General features: G+C 37.6%; 1 protein-coding gene across 1 annotated transcript in view; it reads left to right on the top strand.

Annotated features, from left to right (window-relative positions):
* Positions 1-22,649, top strand: part of LOC136847752 (adenylate cyclase type 3-like) — a 514,101-nt gene that overhangs the window by 220,859 nt on the left and 270,593 nt on the right. The window contains 1 exon segment of the mRNA XM_067119628.1: positions 15,745-15,894. Coding sequence (XP_066975729.1) covers positions 15,793-15,894 — 102 coding nt within the window. The 5' untranslated portion in view covers positions 15,745-15,792.

Raw genomic sequence — 22,649 nt, forward strand, 5'->3', positions numbered from 1 at the left:
TCAGACTATTTTTCACAAAAGACGCTTTTCCTTAGAAGAGGTATTTTTTTGTAGTTTCCGCTGTCGCTCTATATAACTTTATTGATGATTCCAGGAAGATACAAGCTCTACTTACGTGAGGTGCTGCTGTGCTTAATTTAAGAGTCCTTTTATATATTTATATATATATATATATATATATATATATATATATATATATATATATATATATATATATATATATATACATATACATATATATATATACATATATATATACATATATATATATATATACATATATACATATATATATATATATATATACATATATATATATATATATATATATATATATATATATATATATATATATATATATATATATATATATATATATATATATATATATAAATATAGACCTGCATCTTTTCTAAAGTTGAGAAACTCGGCGTGTCGTAAAGGTAGGTGACAAGAAGCGATATAGAATTGAATAAGAGTTGTGTGAAAATTATAAAAACCATGAAAGCATCAGCATTTGCTACGAACTGCCTTCAAGAAAGAAAATGTCCGTAAAAAGCTTTCAGACAAAATATATATATATATATATATATATATATATATATATATATATATATATATATATACACACATAGATAGATATATATATATATATATATATATATATATATATATATATATATATACATAGATATGTGTGTATATATATACACACACATATACAGTAGATATGTGTGTGTCTATGTATGTGCGTATTAAATTCTTGTACCATACGCCCTTACTCTTTCCGAGAGGGTGGCGCCAGAGGGTATTCTTCCGGCTTTCTTCAAGTCTTTTGGGATGAGATTGTTAGCCACATGTTCTTTTCAACCTTGTTTGTCTAAATAATTCACTGCTTAGGTCTACCGGGGTCGTACCTAGGAGCTCTCACTAGGTAGGGAGCTCTCACTAGGTAGGCGACCATGTAAGTAGAATTCCTAGTAGTGTCATGGACGCTGATGCATGTAGGATTAAGAAATGTGTGTAATGTTGCGAATCTGTATTAACTTTTTTCATTTTTCCACGTCTACATTCTGAGGAATCTCCCTTAGCATATCAATGACCCACATGTATGTTTCATATGTCTGTTTATATTTATCACTAACAACGAATATGATGATAAACTTCCCTCGAGGTCCCAGAAGTTTCTCGAGAGCCGGGCGTTTAATGGCAATTTCGTGAATTGGTCCATTTCACTAAGCCTTCGGTCTTGCATCATTTCTGTTGCCCTGGCCAGTTCCAGTAATCTGCCTTTTCAGGAAATGTGGTGGTCGATGTTGATTCTACGCAAGACTGGGTATTCCCAAATGCTTTTCGGTGTTCTCGACTGCATTTCCATTCTCTTGAGTTCTCAGAAATAGGTTATTGTTGGAACGAGCCATATAATGCGGAGGCTGGAATACGTGTTTCTGAATAATGTGCGTTCCAGGTAACTATCCATCGGGTCGTCGAGCCAGGCGGCTCTGATTTCCATCCTGGCCGTGCTGCTTTTCAGTCTGTCTGCTCTGCTTTTCTACCAGGTTGTTTTGCTTTTCAGCCAGGCTGCTCTGCTTTTCAGCCAGGCTGCTCTGCTTTTCAGCCTGGCTGTCCTGTTTCTCAGTCAGGCTGCTCTGCTTTTCAGCCAGGGTGCTCTGTTTTTCAGCCAGGCTGTTTTACTTTTTAGCCAGGCTGGTCTGCTTTTCAGCCAGACTGCTCTGCTTTTCAGCCTAGTTGTTCTGTTTCTCAGCGAGGCTGCTGTGTTTTTCAGCGAAGCTGCTCTGCTTTTCAGCCAGGCTGCTCTGCTTTTCAGCCTGGCTGTTCTGTTTCTCAGCCAAACCGCTCTGCTTTTCAGCGTGTCTGTTCTGTTTTTCAGCTAGGCTGTTCTGCTTTCCAGCCAGGTTGCTCTGCTTTTCAGCCTTGCTGCTCTGATTTTCAGCTAGGCTGCTCTGCTTTTCACCCAGGTTGCTCTGCTTTTCAGTCAGGCTATTCTGCTTTTCATCCAGGCAGCTGTGCTTTCCAGCCTGACTGTTCTGCTTCTCAGCCATGCTCCTATACTTTTCTGCCTGGCTGTTCTGTTTTTCAGCCTGGATACTCTGCTTTCCAGCCAGGCAGCTCTTCTTTTCAGCCAGGCAAGTCTGCTTTCCAGCCAGGCAACTCTGCTTTCCATCCATGCGTTTTGCTTTTCAGTCTGGCTGCTCTGCATTCCAGCCAGGCAGCTCCTCTTTTCAGCCAGGCAAGTCTGCTTTCCAGCCAGGCAACTCTGCTTTACATCCATGCGTTTTGCTTTTCAGTCTGGCTGCTCTGCATTCCAGCCAGGCAGCTCTTCTTTTCAGCCAGGCAAGTCTGCTTTCCAGCCAGGCAACTCTGCTTTTCCATCCATGCGTTTTGCTTTTCAGTCTGGCTGCTCTGCATTCCAGCCAGGCAGCTCTTCTTTTCAGCCAGGCAAGTCTGCTTTCCAACCAGGCAACTCTGCTTTCCATCCATGCGTTTTGCTTTTCAGTCTGGCTGCTCTGCATTCCAGCCAGGCAGCTCCCTCTTTCAGCCAGGCAAGTCTGCTTTCCAGCCAGGCAACTCTGCCTTACATCCATGCGTTTTGCTTTTTCAGTCTGGCTGCTGCATTCCAGCCAGGCAGCTCTGCTTTCCAGCCCGGCAGCTCTTCTTTCAGCCAGGCAACTCTGCTTTCCATCCATGCGTTTTGCTTTTCAGTCTGGCTGCTCTGCATTCCAGCCAGGCAGCTCTTCTTTTCAGCCAGGCAAGTCTGCTTTCCAGTCAGGCAGCTATTCTTTCCACCCATGCCGCTCGTATCTCCATCCTGGATGCTCTGCTTTCCAGCCAGGTAGCTCTACTTTTCATCCATGCTGCTCTGCTTTTCAGCCAGGCCACTCTGCTTTCCAGCTTGACTGCCCTGGTTTCCAGCCATACTGCTACGCTTTCCAGCTAGACTGCTCTGCTTTCAAGTCAGGTAGCTCTGCTTTCCAGCCAGGCAGCTCTGCTTTAAAGGTGTTCTGCTTTTTAGTTAGCCGGCTCTGCCCTCCGGCGAACCATTTTGAAGGTGGAGAGAACTCATTTTTTCTCGTATTTAATTGGATGGTGGTTAACTGTACTCCAAAAAAATTCCTGCTTAGGTTTACGGTACTATGATTTATTCAGTCTATAAGGGCGAGCTTAAAAGATATATGTGTGATAATAATTGTATATACCAGATTTTTAATAGCACGACATTTATTTTTTTATTTTTACCAGAAACACATTGTGAACTTCAGTTCTTTGGTATATGCTAACTACTTTAATTACAAATTGACAAAACAATTATGGCGTAATAGAAATGTTTCTGTACGTAGAATTATATTTACACATACATACAGTCATATATGTTTTTATATATATATATTATATATATATATATATATATATATATATATATATATATATATATATATATATGTATATACATATATATACATACGCATTATAAATTATATATATATATATATATATATATATATATATATATATATATGTGTGTGTGTGTGTATGTGTGTCCATATGTGATATATAATTCCTGTTCAGGAATAAGGACATCATCTCTTGAAATCTGCAACTTTCTTATTATTAACGATGTTTTAATAATATTTCTGTTCCCCATGTCATATTAAGAAAAGGGATAGTTAGCCCTTAGATATATGTACTGTATATATATATATATATATATATATATATATATATATATATATATATATATATATATATATATATATATATATATATAATTTGGCATACAGAGAATCTGTGATTTTATTTACACTTTGAAAATATTAAATGAGTTTTCATTCTGCAAAATGTTTTGCTTTATAAACGTTTTATCTTAGGCTAATGAGACAAAATTCTCAATGTTGCTAGTGATAGAATGCTACTGAATTTAGAACTCTTTTTATTCCGGTAAACTCCTAAATTTCCAAGGGTGTATATATCTCTATATATATTTATTAACTTTATCACTTACACAATTGTTCTGTGCATTAATACAATTACTAACAGGATCTCATTAAAACTGGATGGTATCTAGCGGAGATATTTAATCAGGAAAAGTTACCAGCTTTCTAGGACTAACAGTCCTCATTCCACAGATACTTGGCAATGAGGACTGACATCCCCAGAAAGCTTGTAACTCTCCCTGATTAAATATCTCCGCTAGATACCATCCAGTTTTAATGAGGTCCTGTTAGTAATCATATATATATATATATATATATATATATATATATATATATATATATATATATATATATATATATATATATATATAAAATATATATAAAATCCCTTAAAAATTGTTATTCCCCCGTTTTCTTTGATATGTAAGGTGACTACAAAAGACACAGCATATTTTATTTCCGAATTTAAATTCTTTGAATTGTCAGTATGATGAAAAAATCCTAGCTCCACTTGAAGTGCCTTTGCTCTATTCACTATTCTTGGAATACACCTGACCATTCCCTGAGAAACGCAATATGAAAAGTGTCCCTTGGGATGCAGATTCATATTCTCTTCTCGTCCGTTTTCTCCCGATTTTTTTGACTTTTGCTCAGGCCGCCTCTGCTTTCGAAGCTGTTCCATTTGGATATGTAGGAGCGTATGGAATTATGATATTTAGAAAACTGAACATTTTTGTAAATTAAGAAGGTGTGAAAATTAATGGCGCAGTGATGCTTGGTTGGTAAGATTAATTAGTCTTGTTTTCAGCCCTCTCACTCTTCCTGCTGACAGCATTTGAATAGATTGCGCTGATTCTCTCATCCTTGGTTGTTCGCATTTGAAATCTCTCTCTCTCTCTCTCTCTCTCTCTCTCTCTCTCTCTCTTCCGCTGTCAGTCATTGTGAAAAGTCCCTTCGGCCCCTGTGCCTTTGCAAGAGGCGAGATGGGCATCCCAATCATTGCTGCTTCTCTCACTCAGGAAACCTGTGTACTCGCAGGTCTTGCCTCCTTTCCAACCCTTCACTCCCTTCCTGCCGGATTTTCAGCTTCTTCTTCCCTTTGAAGTTTGAGATTCTCGAACAGCTCCTGGGTTTTTGTCAGTTTGGAGAGTTAATCAGACCTGTCGCTTCCTCCGGGTTGGTTCCAGCTCTTTCGCGGCCTCTGCTTTTCGTTTCCTCCCCCAAACTGACTTTTGCATTAAAAATATTGAGTGCAGAAGGGCAACAGATTAATTGTGTTCTGGCTATGTAACTGGAACAAATACATGGAATCGTAATACACTGATGGCTCAAGGCGATAAGATGCTGTGTAAGAAGCCTTTGTTCCTTACTTGGTCTTGTGCTGTTTCTTGTAACTGGGCCGCTTTGATCATAGCGATGAGGTGCTCCAGTGCCCCTCAACGGAACTTGCGCGAGGCCTTGGGAACCTTGATTGTGTCCTTGAGCCGCATTGGGTTCGAAAATCTGCGGAGTGATGCGTATGAATACAAAATTTATTTAAGGAAAGTTAATGTTTAATGATGGATAGTGATTGCCTCCTTTCGTTCATTAATTTTTTTTTTTTTTAAATATTGTCTCAATATTTCCTGATTATTTCTTTTCTGGTTCAGCCTCCGTTTACTTTCGGCACCACAAGACTCTCTCTCTCTCTCTCTCTCTCTCTCTCTCTCTCTCTCTTCATGAACCAGTGCCGCTTCCACTAGAACGTCAGCATATGTTGCTAGTTTCGGTAACAATGTTTTACAAGGTAAGGACGTTAACTCCGTTCTCAAAGCTCGTCTGTTGTCTGAGCTTGGGACCGGAATGAAATCTCATTGAATACTTGAGAATTAACACTTATTTTGTTGTTACTTTTTACATGTATTCAGTTGTAGCATTTACATTTATTGTTCGTTCATAAGTCACATTTGGGCAAAATTTGTTTAACCTTGTTTTTCGTGTTCAGGGCCTTTTTTTTTTTTTTTTTTAGCTTGTCCTGTGTGAATATATGTCAATAATAATGAAAGTCGCGAAACAACAAAATACAGTATCTGAAAAAAGGATATGTCTTAGTAGCGGCTTATTGTTAGACCGCGAATATCCACTAGGTATCTAAATTTACATAAAATGTTTATTCATTTAGAGCGATGCAGTACACGCAGTGCCCTTCAGAACAACCTTATTCAGTGCCGAGACTCAGAATTGAATATCCGCCTTGATTTTCAAGCATTGGCGAATTACGAAGTTGTTAACTCATACCTGACGTTTTCGTTGCCATAGGAACGGCAACGAAGCGAGAATTCGGAAGCGACTGTACTCCGTGATTTTAAATCGTCTCCGGTTTTCAGTTTTCTTTGGCGAAAGGATTTCATCGAATTGAAATCTGGAACGAAATCACAACTTAATCTTAGTTTTACTAGTGAATATGTTTTTTTTTTTAGGTAATTTTCAACTGTTACCCCGCCTCCATGGTTTTTTAAATATGTATTTATTTTCATACACACACCTATTCTTCTTCCCTTTACTGTGTGTTTGCTTTATATATATATTTATTTATTTATTTTTCATCCCTACAGTACTTTCTTTTCTTTAGGTATGCATTTGTATGGGCATTCATGCAAGATTGTCTAGTGAGTCCTAACGACCTCTCAAGCTTTTTCCAAATGAATATGTGCTCATGTTGCACCATAATGAAAATGACGGTTGCGACAACCGTCTCCTGCTGGGGAATTATTTCGTTGCCATAGAAACTGCAAAGAACATTTTCAGCTCTCGCGGAATAGAAGGACAGCCGGGGGATTGGTTCACACTAGAAGCGCCAGGAACAGCAATCCTTTCCTCCCTTCGTGCGACGTGCTTATCAGACCACTTGTTGCTTCTGCGAGATAACGCCTTTCCTGGATTTTTCGCTCTTGAATCGTCCCGACCCGGCTTTTCCTGTTCTCCAGTCCCCAGGCGGCTTTCAGGGATTGCGTGACGTGGTGATGTCGCCTTCCATGTCACGTTTATCAGATTTGCATGTCAGGGTGAATGTCATCCTCTCTCTCTCTCTCTCTCTCTCTCTCTCTCTCTCTCTCTCTCTCTCTCTCTCTCTCTCTCTCCTTTAATTTACTTTATGTATACTCTCAGTATCTCTTGATTTTTTCTCGATTTGAGCTTTAGTTTGCTCCAGACACAACAAAACTCTCTCTCTCTCTCTCTCTCTCTCTCTCTCTCTCTCTCTCTCTCTCTCTCTCTCTCTCTCTCTCTCTCTCTCTCTCTCTCTCAGCAGTTACTATTTACTGGAAGTCCTCCGCTATGTTATTCTTTCTTAGTACATCCGTCGTGTTGTTTCATTGTTTAGTCAAGGAAATCTCTAACAACATTCATTGCGGACATTGTAGAATTATGTAGAATTATATATTTATACTCCATCGTTACCGTTTGAAAATACATTTTCTTTTATTTATCCACTTGGAAAAGAAATCGTAGAAGATAAAGCGGCCTCCGCCACTGCCACCTGAAAATAACGTGTTTTAAAGTTTTGCAATAGTCCCTCGCCTGCCCCACAAAATCGATCATTACGCGCGCTCCGAAACAAGTCTAACAAACCCGCTTGTCATTTAGCGTTGCCCTGCAATCTGGCAATGTTGGCCGTCGTTATTCGCTGTCTGAATATGGCCTTCGTTGTCTGCCACCCTGAGCGGCAATGTCAGGCCTTTGTCGGGCTGTATTATTATTTTCGGTTGATATGAATCATCGCCGTGAGGGAGTACAATTGTTTCGAGAACAAATATAGGTTGCATCAGTCGACTTAATAAGTGGCCGTCCCATATATATATATGTATATATATATATATATATATATATATATATATATATATATATATATATATATATATATATATGTGTGTGTGTGTGTGTGTGTGTGTGTGTGTATCTATATATTGTATATAGATTATATTTATTATATAATTTACATATATATATTATCATATAAAAATATGTATATAATTACGGTATATATTATAATATATATATATATATATATATATATATATATATATATGTGTGTGTGTGTGTGTGTGTGTGTGTGTGTGTGTGTGTGTGTGTAATTTGTTACTAATTTTGAACTTTACATTGTTTATACCTTCAATTATTATTATTATTATTATTATTATTATTATTATTATTATTATTATTATTATTATTATTATTATTATTCAGGAAGGAGGTGAACCCTTTTCTTATGGAACAAGCCCATAGGAGCCATTGACTCGAAAGTCAAGCTTCCGAAGAATATGGTGTTCATTTGGAAGAAGTAACAGAAGGGAATAGGAAATACGGAAACAAGAGATCGGTTATTAGAAAAGAAAAATTAATTAATAAAGGAAGAGATAAAATATAAGTTAATGCAGAATTTAGGGTACTTTTGAGAACAATTTACATCCAAACGGAGTTGCTGAGGATTGGTACATGGATACCAGTAGACTTTTAAAGCACTCTTTTAATATAGTCAGTGTAGGTGCATTTATGATCATTATATATTTCCCTTCAGATGCAAATTAATCTCAGGTACACTGAATTCAATACTGATGAACCATGTTTTTCTTAACACACACACACCCACATGTATATTATATATGTATATATATATATATATGTGTGTGTGTGTGTGTGTGTGTATACACACACACACATATATATATATATATATATATATATATATATATATATATATATATATATATATATATATATATATATATATATATATATGAAAAGATTTTCTTCCAAATAGGTGGTGGCTCCAAATGACGTAACCTATGAAATGGTCACTTTCTCATTGATGAATCAGGGATGAATCCCCATGCAAAAATTTTCCTTTATATCAGATGCTTCCTATATATGCATAGAGGCTCATCAACAATATGTCTGATGAATGATGGATGAACCCCATACAGAAAAAAAATAACTCGAAATCAGCCTCTTCATATGCCTACACGAAGGCTCATCAGACACATCGAAACCCCTTACACATACTTCACCACTTACCTTTATCTAGCAGTCACTCTTTGGCCAGGAAGTTGAGGCCACTCCTTTCTCATCCTCTCTCACCTGGACACGACTGCTCCAGGTGTATCAGTGACTTTGGGTACAAGTAAAAGGAGCCCTTGTGAGTGGGGAGGAAATGCCTTTACCTTATATGATGAGTCTCTTCTCCAGTGTTAAGTGATAGTCTCGCTTATTCACTCCCTCGGGAATTAAGGAAAGGAAACCCAGGCATTTTCATGTTTTTGCTTGGTGTGAACATCAGTAAGTGGGTGGAGGTACAGAGTTCGCAACCCATACCATATACTCTAATGCAAAAGGCCAAAGGAATATAATATAATATAATATATATATATATATATATATATATATATATATATATATATATATATATATATATATATATATATATATATATAAGATTTGAATACAAATTACAGAGAGAGAGAGAGAGAATGTAATCAAATCTTGTCTCTCTCTCTCTCTCTACAAGATTTCTCATTATCGAAAGTCTCTCTCTCTATCTCTCTCTCTCTCTCTCTCTCTCTCTCTCTCTCTCTCTCTCTCTCTCTCTCTGTAATTTGTATTCAAATCTTGTCTACTGTAAAATCTAATTATCCGTAACATTACTGACATGATTATCGTTTGCCGTCCAATTTCACTGATATTTTACTTGAAGGTCGCTGATAATTAAACAGAATTTCCCGTATCAGATTCCACTTTTCACTTTGATTGTTAAGGAGCATTACTAACTTCTTAGATTTCATCTTCGCCTCCAACGTCATAGGACGCAAAGGGATTCCGTGAGATTCCGCCACTTAGGTTTTTCCTGCGCTTTTTCTACCATGAATCTCTGTTCACTTCCAGCTATTTGCCTCATAACAGAGCTCTTCTCATCTTGTCATTTTTACACTTATTTTAACTCTCTTGGCTCTCTACACTCATCGTGGGGCCTCGTCGCCGTTCGGGGCCATTCGATAGTATAGTTTTAGTCATAAAAATCCTGTCAAGTTTATCTTCAATAACTTTTCCATGTAGAATTTCTAGAAAGTGGTTTGTCCATCGTCTCCTTGTTAACGCTAGTTGAATAAACCTGTAAATCCATCAGTCAGTCTTCTCCTGGATCTACCGTGTGGTCTTCTGCTCCGCAGTCATCAATTTTTCTCAATTCTCGCTACGTGTCCAGACGCTCCATTATTGACAGTTGACAGTATGACGCCATTTGTTCTGATGATGCTCCTGATAGTAAGAGGAGTCACATTTAGGCGAAATACAACTTGGCGTGTATTTCCTTCATCGACCCCGTTCAGCTCCATTGCTTAACGAATGGTTTCCACATCATAAAGCAAGGGGAATGGGAGGATTAGAGTCCGAATAATCCCACTTCGTAATAGCTTTCTGAGAAGAAGTTGGACCTGAGAGAGAGAGAGAGAGAGAGAGAGAGAGAGAGAGAGAGAGAGAGAGAGAGAGAGAATATAAAAAAAGATTATTGGGAAAGGAGTGGACTATGAATTCGTTGCTAGTAAGTTACAGCAAGGTTCGAGATTCAGAGTAAGAAAATGCAAATGTGGATGTGATTTGGTAGTAGTATTAGATTCACTGCTGTAATTTAGACACTTTATATGCAATCTCCGTTGTAACGGCGGTGGCTATCGATTTATTTATATTAAATCATGAATTTTGCCAGAGACCTTTAAGTACTTGTCTCAATGGGCTCACCCTGAAGGATGTATTCTTCAGTGAGAGTGGAAATTAAAGCAAGGCCAGGTTAAAGAAGCTGGGCAACTAGGTGGGAAGATACCAAAGAGATTTGCTGAACAGCAGCGCCAATACGCAGTAAATGAGCCTCGCTGTCGAATTTCTCAGTTCCAGAGGTCCTTTATTCCCCACACCGTTGGACTGTGGACCTGTCTCCCTGAGGATGCTGTGCAATTGGAACCTCAGAAGTTCATGTGAAGATGCAACGCATCACTACCCTAAAACAATTCTTGTGTTTTGATAATTTACTTACATTTTTATCTATTTGTTTATTAATTTGTTAATTTACTTTTTCTTTTCTAATAACCGATCTGTGCTTTCTGTATTTCCTAATTACCTTCTGTTACCTCTATTGAATGAACGCCATGTTCTTTGGAGGCTTGAATTTCAAGTGAGTGGCCCCTGTGGGATTATTCCATATGAATAGGGGTTCATCTTAATAATAATAATAATAATAATAATAATAATAATAATAATAATAATAATAATAATGGAGTAAATAGTAACTTGGGGAACATTACGCTATATAAAGAACTTTCAGAATCTCCTGCAATTCGCCTCTGAAGTCACTATAACCTGTACCTCACAACGAGGGTCATGATTTGTTGACTTGGCGTCTTGTCTGTAATCTAGTGAGTTCTTCTAGAATGTATGGTGTCATGTTTACAGCTGCTCTAGATTTTCATAAATCTAGATTCATATGGAATTTCATACATAATCTTTGCTGTCTCGGAATTTCATTTGTGATCATAGTAGTCTCAGAATATCTGCTGCAAAGTTAATAGTTTCTCTTTATTTTATAATGTAGTCTTGAGTCTTCAACCAGAGTAAACTATTCGGCTGAATGTTCGACGATGTAAAGCTCCTTTAATTGACATTATGAAGAGGAAGACTTAAGTCTATTTCTCAGAAACGCGTAAAGTTAATTTTGTGTGTGTGTGTGTTTGTGTTTATGTGTGTATACATACATGGTCATAGTGGCGTAATGGTAGTGGTCTCTGTTATCAAGCGGAGAAACTGCGTTCAATCGCACGACCGAGCGACGAAAAAGAATGAAGGTTGTTTTTCATTTCACGTCAAGTATGCCCATTATGGATGAAGCGGCAAATTATGTAGCTGAAAATTAGTCTGCTCTTTAGGGTTTCGCCTGAGAGAGAGAGAGAGAGAGAGAGAGAGAGAGAGAGAGAGAGAGAGAGAGAGGTGATTTATCAGTGGGCATGTAAAACATGCACTATTGTTTCAGAATTAATTATGATAAAACCTTTCCTTTCTCATCCCACTAGAATGAAACCGTTCATCTGAGACTTCTCATATATACATCCCTCTCTCTGTCTCTCTCTCTCTCTCTCTCTCTCTCTCTCTCTCTCTCTCTCTCTGTGTGTGTGTGTGCGTGTGTGCCTGTGTCTGTGTATATGTGTATGCGCCCGGGCTCAGTTGACTTAGTTGTTTTTCTCTTTTACGCTCCCCGCCACATTAACTTTTTCTCTCTGCTGAGTTGACTCTCTCTCTCTCTCTCTCTCTCTCTCTCTCTCTCTCTCTCTCTCTCTCTCAGCGTTTGAGAGAGAGAGAGAGAGAGGGGGGCGGTGTTGGGGAAAGAGCAGTAGGATTTTCTGACCGTTGTTAGCAAAAAGGCTTTTGATGTCGGGGAGACTGTGCCATCTAGTAATATGGCCGAGGGTTGAATGGAGAGGGGAAGTGGGAGCTTGATTGATGTAAAAGTCTGTCGAGGGGAATTCGGTCGTTTTTCGTTTGTTTCCCCGAAAAAGATGGCGGAGGATTAAGTCAAATCCCCTGGCTTTTCCTTTCAAGTGGGTTTAGAATTATACAAGTTTTCTACCCGTCTGGAACGCACGTGAAAGTTTCCCAGGGCCCGGTGGACATGCTCTTGCTTAATCCAGGTAGATTCACGTTCACCTGTTCCCCTTCAGACTTAGAATGTGTCGCGGTTACAGTACTTTTTTTCTCCTTGGTTGTTAGGTTTCATTACCTGCCACTGGAGATGTGCCTTTCCCAAGCCTCTTTTGTAGTTTATTTGTTAGCCACGTTTTTTCTTGCAGTCCACAATACAGGTTTTTATGAGACACACACACACGCATACCCATACATACATACATACATACATACATACATACATACATACATACATATATATATATGTGTGTGTGTGTGTATCAGCCAAATGGCAGAAGCTCTCATCATTCATGTACGACAGTGAACCTGTGTGTATTTTCAACCTTACAGAGAGTAACTGACTTAGGAAAAACAGATATTTGTCGTCGCGCTGGACTCATTTTGCTCCCTGGCTTGAGTTCGAAGCTCAGTATGGGAGAGAAAACATTACTCATTTAATTTCTGTTTCAGACTTTCAAAGAATTTCACTTAGAATTGGATCCACACACATTAGAAATCTAGAAAGTGAGGTAGGGTATATATAGAGAGTTAGGTGTTCGTTAGATGTGTCGTATTTTCAGATCTGGTGAATATAACTAGTAGATATCATATATATCTCAAGAAGTTGCATATGAATTTCAGTAATATTTCTCTATGTATGAGCATGAATCCTCTCTGTTAGTAAGACAGAGTCTTGAGGTCCACATAAGGCCTCTACTCTTTTTCACACTTGAGCAAGTGCCTGTGCTGGCTCAATCTAAACCAACCAACCCCGTGCAAGAGTATGATTTGTGCTTCTCTGAAATATGCTTTTTATGTATGGGTGTGATCATGTGCGTTTGGGTGAGCGCGCATGTGTGCACATATGTAAAAGTTGTTGTGATTATCTCTCTCTCTCTCTCTCTCTCTCTCTCTCTCTCTCTCTCTCTCTCTCTCTCTCTCCTGTCCACGGATAATCTGAAAACCTGGTGGTGACAACTTTGGCACCGCTGATGAATGTGGCTAGCTGGGTTCCATAATCCAGTTTTAATGTTGCGGAGATGAAATAGTCTTAAACAAGAGAGAGAGAGAGAGAGAGAGAGAGAGAGAGAGAGAGAGAGGTGGGGATGGGGAAGGGACACGTACGTATATGCTTACATAACTGCACAGACGCTGTCACACACTATTTGTGTATCTTTGATATCCGGCTCTTGTGGAAGGTTCGTCTGTAAGTTAATGGGCTTTTAATGTTGTTCTTCAATGTTGTTCAATTGTTGAACACTGCTAATTCGAAAGTGTCATTTTTGCACCAGGTTAGTTGGTGGAAATGTAAAACCAGTGAAATGATTTTCATGGAAATATCATTGAATGATCCTGTTTATAGAATGGTTGGTTTGTCATATATTAACAGGTCTTACGCCAGCACGGGCTTGTGCTCCCCAGAACAGCCTGTTAGTCACGCCCAACCTGTGGGAGAATATTAGTGGAGGTAGACAAAGGGTAACTCTGTAGTAATTAAGTAATTACCCTGCTTTCGGATCTCATTATACTCCGGTGCATTATTTTGTTCATCATAGGGTGTAGCGCCTTGCTTAACCTCTCTCTCTCTCTCTCTCTCTCTCTCTCTCTCTCTCTCTCTCTCTCTCTTGCAGTAGGAACACGCTTCGCTCAAAAATTGAGAAATCTGCGTTTGATCTCTGAGCTTGGGGATGGATGGATCGATATATTCATGCCCATTTATTAAAAATGCTATACGACTCCGTTGACCCATGCAGTGAATTTTGTACCCTGGTTGGTAGTCAGCTGTTGTTAGTCGCTTTCAGAGAGAGAGAGAGAGAGAGAGAGAGAGAAGGGGGAGTCATACCCAAATGGAAAAAAGAGAACGGTAAGGGATCAGCATTCTTTCACTCTGTATGCCATTATCATAATAAAAGGAAAGGAATGGCCTCGGTGTGGTCAGTGTCATCCCATCGGGGTGAACCGTCCATCAGATACATAATCTCTCGTGTCCGAATCATTCTGGAAACATAAATCGCAGGTAATACTAACTTCAGCGAATTTTGTCATTCTAGGCAATCAGTGCAAGCAATGCAGGCGTAAAAGGCTTGAACTCTCGTCTCTTAAAAGTTTTAGTTTTTTAAGGTTTCTAATCTTTCGAGATTAAACTCCAAAGACGTGAGTTCGCTTGTGAATAATTTCTTTGACTTACTTCCGCGACACTACAGAATTTATGCAGAATATGTATTGAAAAGGTAACGTAAGTATTTAAGCCATGTTGTAGACTAACGGTATAAAAAGCGAAATTGAGCTTGTAAGTTATTTAGAATTGTGCCTTGGAATTTTATTTTGTTTGTATAAGAAGTATGGTCTCATTTACACATTGTTGCACAATGCCTGTACTTAATAATAATAATAATAATAATAATAATAATAATAATAATAATAATAATAATAATAATGGTAAGAAATGCCGACTTTTTATGACAGGCATGTAGAGTTTATTGTAATAAAATGTTTCCAGCGCAGGTATATGCATTGCAATACCTTTAAAATGTGCAGTTTGTGCCGTGGCGGAATATGGGGATGGCATTTCATCGCTATTTTCCCTGACATAAATGCCTTTGCAGTGTTATATTGCCAATAAATATTCCTTTTGATGCGATATTGGAAAATGATCGACGTGCATTGGTCGCTCCCTAATAAATTTCATTCCCGTTCTTCCCTTCCTTCGAGTTTTTTTTATGTTTGACAGCAACATTTTTCTTCCATTCCATTGCCTCTTTTTTTCTGTCATTCGATGTATTTTTGTTATAATTATCCTCGCGTATGTTTTCATTTCCTTTTCTCTTTTCAGGTCATTTTTAATTCAATTCAGACATTTGTATGTTCGATTATATCATTATAATATTTTGATGACTATGTCTCCATAATTTTTTGCTGTCATTCTGTCAGTACCTTTTTTTGTGATAATTCCTTTGCTATCTGTTTCTGTCACGTAATACCATTTTTTGTGTCTTATTATCCCTATCATCATCTTTTAATTTTAATCCTTCCCTATATCCCCTTTTCCACGTTCTGTACATATGAATAAATTCTTTTTCTTTCCTTCTTGCAGCTCATTGCGAATTTCCTGCTGGTGTCGGGAGCCACTCTGCTGGGCCTCATGTCGTACTTCTTCGCCGACAAGAAGCATCGGAGGGCGTTCCTCGAGACACGGCAGTCCCTCGAGGTCAAGATGGTCATCGAGGAGCAGTCTCGGGAACAGGTCAGTTCACTATCTAGGTTATCATGGTTCTTTCCACTTCCTACTATCTTGCACTTCAAATAAGTCCCAAGCTCACTTCCATGTCATTCCATTCCTGCTATTTCGATGTACGTAATTTTCGTTACTAGTAACTCGTCTCCATTCTCATCGCGTGTTCTAACTATCGTAAATTTTGAGATCCAAGTCTATTAGATAGTCTCTGAGAACCACATGTCTTCGTTTTATCACGGTCGCATTTTTTATGAAACTAGTGAGTTCATAAAGGAAGAATCTTATAACAAACAAAAAATGGTTCGTTTTCTTTGGCGACATCTTTTGTTCTACTAGAAACTTTTGATTAAATTTGTAGCCTTCGTGTGTTTATGCATTTCAAGCAGGAAAAACGGTGCATTCGGAAATGGATTGTAAGGGTTATTGATGTAGCTATTTTGAGATCGTCCATATGCAGAATGCTTGTGAGAAAGGATGGCATCTTTAAAACATTAAATTGGAATAAATTTTTATTTGGTCAAATCACAATAGCTGTATTTAAAGGTTCCTTGGGTAATGATATGTCTTTGCTTATGAGATTCCCAAGTTTTATGCTTTGCCAAGTCAGACTAACCCTTTCAGTAAGGATTCACTTCTGCTAGACCATAACTTCCTGTTTAAGTTATCCCATCCCTCTATGTAAATGAGTAGCCCAGAAATCTAGGTTACGTTCTCGTTTTTTAGTTTTCTGTAAAAGAAAACTGTTGAGATGGCTGTCTGTCTCTCCGCCCTCAGATCTTAAAAACTAATGAGGCCAGAGGACTTCAAATTGGTATGTTAATCATCCACCCTCCAATCATCAAACATACCAAATTGCAGCCTCTAGCCTCAGTAGATTTTATTTTATTTAAAGTAAAAGTTAGCTAAGATCGTGCGTCTGGCACCGCTATAGGTGCCAACAACACATGGGACCATCGGGCCGTGGCTGAAAGTTTCATGGGCCGCGGCTGAGAGTTTCACGCAGCATTATACGCTGTACAGAAAACTCGATTGCGCCGAAGAAACTTAGGCGCATTATTTACTTGGTGTCATTGGCATTAGTAATCGCCTTCGTACTCATTCGGTTCCTACTCACTGCTGTCTAGTTGACCCTCTACCAAATCTTAATCTTTTTTCGAGGTGCTCTGAGAAGTCTGTTCTCGATTTCTAATTCTTGTAGACTCCCTTTTAAGCATCGGAGCAAATGACCTCGTTGCACGCAAGGGAAACTTTGCTCTGGCCAACGCTTTATGAAGATTTTGATCTTTTATCGTTTCTTTAATATTTCTTTGAACTTTCCTGTGATGTTCGAGAACCTATTCAGAATAGAGTTTCGATCCATTCAGTGATGCTCGACATGCCCCCTGACGTATGTGGACACGTGGAATTGAAACATAAAAAAAAAAATCTTCCGGAGGGAACATATGATTCATATAGATTAGGCTGCTTGTCAGAAACTAGTTGTAGTCTTAGTTGTTTCTGAGGCTCATTGTTGGATAGTGAAAGTTCTCTTCAATACAGTTTTATATCATACGGGAGACGGTTTAAGGCGCTCTCACAGTTTTGGTTTCATTTGGTCGTCCATCTCTGTTTTAGATGTAACTCCTTTTTTTGTAAAGGAGTGTTCAAATGCAAAAGGAGGTTCCCCAATCTTGTGTAAGAGAAATGAATCAAAAGAGCTGTTTCGTGATTAGTCCGACATTCGGTTCAAGCTTAGACGCCTCCTTGGCTCTATTTTTGTTTTTGCTAATATTTTGGATCTGCTGAGTAAGTGAGGCGGACAGTAATTATGAAGTGAAGGAAGTATTATGTAGTGCAAGTAAGGGGTAAACGATTTCCTCGATAACAGGAAAGTAATTCCGATACTGATGTAGGTGAATGTGATTGATGAGAGAGAGAGAGAGAGAGAGAGAGAGAGAGAGAGAGAGAGCTTTAATTGCTGTATCGTTCAGAAATTCTTCTTTAACCGAAATCTAAATGTTAACTTTGATAAAGAATTAATTCTTTTATCATTAGGTTGTTAAAGCTTACGTGTTTGCAAAAAATGTCAACAAATATATTAATATATACTGAGAAGTAGTGAACGCTCTTGGGGGTACCAGCCAAGTGTCCGTTAGCTTGTTAAGTAAGCATCCCTAGAATAAAATTATTACGTGTAAAAGGAGAGAATGATAAGTAGTTAATCGACAAAACAATTAAATCAAATAAATAACTGAAATATTAATAGGCTGTGTTGATGAAAATCCTGTAAAACATTTTCATTTTCATTTTCATTCATTCATTCATTCATCACTGCCACTAAAACATAGCTTTACATCTGACTGTGCAGTTGCCTTCATTCATTTATTTCATTTCTCAGTTCACTCACACTAACATTTCCCAGTGAATGTTCTTTTTTAAGAGTCGCTTCATGAGAACGAACCACTCGACATACCAAACCTGCAAAGCATAGATATTTACGTACCAGGGATTCGGGACTTTTTTCCCACATTCATTCCTGCCAGCACTTTTAAAAGTTGCCATTGATGCCGCTCCAGGATATGAAAGTTGTTTTTGATTTGCATTTTGAAGGTTTTCGTATGAATGGAATGTATTCTTGCATTACGTTGAGATTAAAAACAAATACCGTGCGAGGAAATCTTTTGACATTCAGATGCAGAAGCATCTGGTGTTTTGTTTCGCCACTTTTTTTTTTCTTCGGAATCTGTTTCCATTTTATGTGGACATCTCTCCTGCCGGAGGACAGGTGCGTCAGAGAGATTAGTATTATTTATGGAAGGGCGAAGGGGGACTGTTATCCTATTATCTCAAGAACAATGCCATGTTTTTATTGTTAGAGCAACGTACACAAAACAAGTGTACCCTCGCTGAGTGGTTTTGTTGAATGTACCACTGAGTTTGTGTGCTTATCTCTGTGTTGTGTTCGCCCTTGCGTAGGTTTTGTGGTAATTTGGTTAATTATCCTCTAGAACGCAGTGTGTATTTTTTATAGTATTTATTTATAATTAGATATATATATATTATATATATATATATATATATATATATATATATATATATATATATATATATATATATATATATATATATATATATATTCATTATAAAAGACTCAGGATTAATGTATATGTATATATATATATATATATATATATATATATATATATATATATATATATATATATATATGTATATATATATATATGTACATATATATATATATATATATATATATATATATATATATATATATATATATATATATATATATATATATATATATGAGACCCGCCGACTAATAGAAATTTAGCACCCCAGTGACGTCATGCTTAAAATTTTGGGCGTAGCCGCAAAGTCCGCTTGTGGTAATAAAAATCTTGCATGTCAATTTGTAACTTAGTCTCTAAGACGTCGCCGATGACAGGAAACGGTCCGTCGCCTAGGATAAGTAAACGGAAAGAAGCGTGGATAATTTTTCCTTATTCCTGAGAAGCTTGCCAGAAGAGAAAAAGAAGTACTGGCTGATTCCTGAGAAGCTTACCTGAAGAAAAAAGTATTGACTGATTCCTGAGAAGCTTACCTGAAGAGAAAAAGAAGTACTGACTGATTCCTGAGAAGCTTGCCTGAAGAGAAGAAGAAGTATTGACTGATTTCTGAGAAGCTTGCCTGAAGAGAAAAAGAAGTATTGACTGATTCCTGAGAAGCTTACCTGAAGAAAAAAGTATTGACTGATTCCTGAGAAGCTTGCCTGAAGAGAAGAAGAAGTACTGGCTGAATCCTGAGAAGCTTGCCTGAAGAGAAAAAGAAGTAATGGCTGATTCCTGAGAAGCTTGCCTGAAGAGAAAAAGAAGTAATGACTGATTTCTGAGAAACTTACCTGAAGAAACAAGTATTGACTGATTCCTGAGAAGCTTACCTGAAGAGAAAAAGAAGTATTGACTGATTTCTGAGAAGCTTACCTGAAGAAAAAAGTATTGACTGATTCCTGAGAAGCTTACCTGAAGAGAAAAAGAAGTATTGACTGATTTCTGAGAAGCTTGCCTGAAGAGAAAAAGCAGTACTGATTGATTTAAAACCTTCTAAGAAGACCAATACCATTGACCTCAATAAGGAATTGCATAAGAGAGAATATACGCTCAAATAACACACACACACACATATATATGTATATTATATACAGATATATATATATATATATATATATATATATATATATATATATATATATATATATATATATATATATATATATATATATATATATATATATATATATATATAAACACACTGCAACTGATCAGTCACCAATGACGCATGACCTATTCTTTCAGTTTTCCCTGGCATGGCCATTATTCAGTTTGACAAATTTCCACCCTCTCCACACTCTCCCTCGTTCCCCTGGAAGCTCGTTTACTCTTTGTAGTAACATTTTATTTCGCTGTCAGCGGGGATCTTAGCAGCCTTTACTGTTAGGCCAGAGGGAAGCCAGGGGAAATTTACCGCAGCTAAGAATGCGTCCTCAACAGTTTCTCAGGGCTAGATATTTCGTCTGTTCTCCTGCTTGGTTCTGAGTGCCTTGTCATTTTATTTCTTTGTAGTCGTGTAATTTCCGAGAGGATAAAATGAAAAGCAAGATTATGGTGTTCAGATAATGAACAGTCGTGCTAAATTGAACATGGGTCAAAAGGGTAACTACTAGGTAATGGTTGTTGGTAGTCTTGTTATTTTTTTTGAAATTTATCCCAGAGGTGTAACGAATGAGAGATTCATTTCCTTCTCTAAGTTTAGATTCAGCTCTGCCTTATTCTTTTGAAAGTTGATTGCGCATAATCATACCTAACGGATCTCGGCTGATCTGTATTGGTTATGAGGGGAATGGTAGTAATCATCTCCGAACAATATGTCGTGCAGCTAGCATGCTGTAGGTGTCCACGTTACGTCTTGTCATGAAACTTTCAGTTACTGAGCGTAAGGTAAATATTTTATTAATCTATTTTTTTAATCTAGTTGGCATTTTTGCCTAAAGTATACTAAGCCTACTTCTGCATTTGTCTGTAACCGACGTAAATCTGCTACTTTGGACATTACAATTTTGCTCTAAGTCATAACATTAAATGGTATTCAAATGCAACTTTCAGTGTGGCTGTTCTCTTATCTAAATATGCAGATAAGGTTGATGTTATGCAGGTTCCTTGAAGATATTGGCCTGATTGCAACTAGAGCTTTCGTATGCATATAAGCGGATTCTTCATCTTATAATGTCTAACTTCAGTTGGAATTCATGTCTTCTGAAAACAGATTTCTTTGGTGATATTTTCACGAAGGATGATGGATAAGCTTTTAAGGATAGTGACAGTTTATTTATATGTTGGCAAGGAGAGAGAGAGAGAGAGAGAGAGAGAGAGAGAGAGAGAGAGAGAGAGAGAGAGAGAGAGAGAGAGAGAGAATACTATGCTAATATCTAAATCTTGAGTTGTCATTTACATATGTAGATTTGTCATTGGATCGTCCTCATAAACTTTATTGTAGTTAATTTCATGAAAATCATCCATCATTTAAATGCCATTCACGCGTCGATTTCCTTGTTATATTCTCTCCTTTTATCCGAGACCTGATATTATTCACTTCATTCGTATAATAACTCAATAACGGGGCACAATAAGCGGATTTGAAGCATTTTATTTGCCTGTTTATAGTATATAATGCAAAATCACAAATAAAAACACTTCAAAGATTAGCCTTGAGTCATTCCTTGTACGGTACTATGTGCATTGCGCTGCTTAGTGCAGGCGGTACTGAAGGTTCTTGATATCAGTCCTTTGGTCCCAGGCGCGTTGCTTTCTTTCTTTTACTTCACATCCATTTTATCTGGTTTCCTCCCACCTAGCTGTCCAACTCCTTTTACTTTTCAGACTAAATCCTTGCGAGTCCCTACTCAAAGGCCTCGTTGTACTACTTCATAGTCACATTTAAAGTAACTTGAACTGTAGTTTCAGACAAACGAGTTTATATTTTAATTTACGCTTAATGATAATTACGTACGTTGAATATATTACTTCAGTTTACTATATTTATTTTTGTATTTACTGATTTATCTATTCATTTATTTTAAATGTATGATTTTGATTTTACGTGTTCGATAATTTAGTCTGATGAGAATCTACCCCAAGGACATTGATACTGCATCTTTATTGTTTTTAGGTGTATAATTAGATGGATAGGAGACATAAACATAATTTTACAGCAAGTATATCCCTAGGTATACATTTATGAATCCATTATGAAACGAGCAGCATAACAATTACATAGAAGAATGCCTGTACAAACTCGTTGCATGAAACGCAACAATAAGACATTTAAACTGTATTAGGGTCCTCATATCTTTGTTTGGGGAGATCAGTCCTTGGGATAATTGGCCTAATTGGCTTGTGAGCGGCGGGGGTCGACCTGGGATGTGTATAGCGTGTCATCGCTGGAGGTTGAAGGAAATCTCATTAGCCTCTGATTGGTAGGAAATCACAGGTAATCGCTCTGGTGATTGATGTGCGTCGGAAGCTGTCGTTGGCGCTGTCTGTTTAATTTTCTCTGCGCCGATGGTGGCTGTAACTCATCAAGGATTTGTATATGTGGCACCGAAAGATAGGGATGTTAGTCTTCTAAGACATGCTGCGATAGTCGTTCTTTTTGTTTGTGTGGGTGTGACTTTTTGTACTTGTTTCTACGTGAATTGTTATAAAAGATTAGTT

This window comes from Macrobrachium rosenbergii, chromosome 17 (assembly GCF_040412425.1).
Source record: "Macrobrachium rosenbergii isolate ZJJX-2024 chromosome 17, ASM4041242v1, whole genome shotgun sequence".
Lineage (NCBI taxonomy): Eukaryota > Metazoa > Arthropoda > Malacostraca > Decapoda > Palaemonidae > Macrobrachium > Macrobrachium rosenbergii.